We start from the raw sequence: 1156 nt of genomic DNA, 5'->3' as shown, positions 1-1156 counted from the left end.
CTCATAACCACCCTACCTTGATCGACCATGGCGGAAGAAGATGTGCAAGCATTGGTGATTGACAACGGCTCCGGCATGTGCAAGGCTGGCTTTGCAGGGGATGATGCTCCGCGTGCTGTGTTTCCCTCCATCGTGGGCCGACCGAAGCATCCCGGGATCATGGTGGGGATGGACCAGAAGGACGCGTACGTGGGCGACGAGGCGCAGTCGAAGCGTGGTGTGTTGACGCTGAAATATCCAATCGAGCACGGTATTGTGACGAACTGGGACGATATGGAGAAGATTTGGCACCATACGTTCTACAACGAGCTGCGGGTGGCGCCCGAGGAGCATCCCGTTCTTCTCACGGAGGCGCCGATGAACCCCAAGGCCAATCGTGAACGGATGACGCAGATCATGTTTGAGACATTCAATGTGCCAGCGATGTACGTAAATATCCAGGCTGTGCTTTCGTTGTACGCCTCCGGGCGCACGACGGGCTGCGTGCTGGACTCTGGTGATGGCGTGAGCCACACGGTACCCATCTTCGAGGGGTACGCGCTGCCGCACGCGATCGTGCGTCTGGACCTGGCGGGGCGAGACCTGACAGAGTATTTGATGAAGATTCTGACGGAGCGAGGGTACTCGTTCACGACCACGGCGGAGCGCGAGATCGTGCGGGACATCAAGGAGAAGCTGACCTACGTGGCGTTGGACTTTGACCAGGAGCTGAAGGTGGCAGAGGAGTCCTCTAGCCTGGAGAAGAGCTACGAGCTGCCGGATGGTAACGTGATCGTGCTGGGCTCAGAGCGATTTCGTGCGCCGGAGGTGCTTTTCCAGCCCTCTTTTATCGGCAAGGAGGCGAGCGGCGTGCACGACTGCACGTTCCAGACGATCATGAAGTGCGACGTGGACATCCGCAAGGACCTGTACTCCAACATCGTCTTGTCGGGCGGGACGACCATGTTCCCGGGCATCGGAGAGCGCATGACCAAGGAGATCTCGGCCTTGGCGCCCCCCACCATGAAGGTGAAGGTCGTGGCCCCGCCCGAACGCAAGTACTCCGTCTGGATCGGCGGCTCTATCTTGTCTTCGCTCTCCACCTTCCAGAGCATGTGGATCTCCAAGGCCGAGTACGACGAGTCGGGGCCGTCCATCGTCCACCGCAAGTGCTTTT

General features: G+C 59.3%; 1 protein-coding gene across 1 annotated transcript; it reads left to right on the top strand.

The window, feature by feature from the left end:
* ACTB_G1 (actin beta/gamma 1) lies at nt 1-1156 on the top strand (the record flags this gene model as incomplete). Its single annotated transcript, XM_005852283.2, has 1 exon — nt 1-1156. A coding segment is annotated over exon 1 (1129 nt), but the record flags the coding sequence as incomplete, so codon positions are not given.

The sequence above is a fragment of the Nannochloropsis gaditana genome, assembly GCF_000240725.1.
Source record: "Nannochloropsis gaditana CCMP526 unplaced genomic scaffold scaffold1552, whole genome shotgun sequence".
NCBI classification, from domain to species: domain Eukaryota; class Eustigmatophyceae; order Eustigmatales; family Monodopsidaceae; genus Microchloropsis; species Microchloropsis gaditana.
This window is presented reverse-complemented; position numbering and strand designations above follow the sequence as displayed.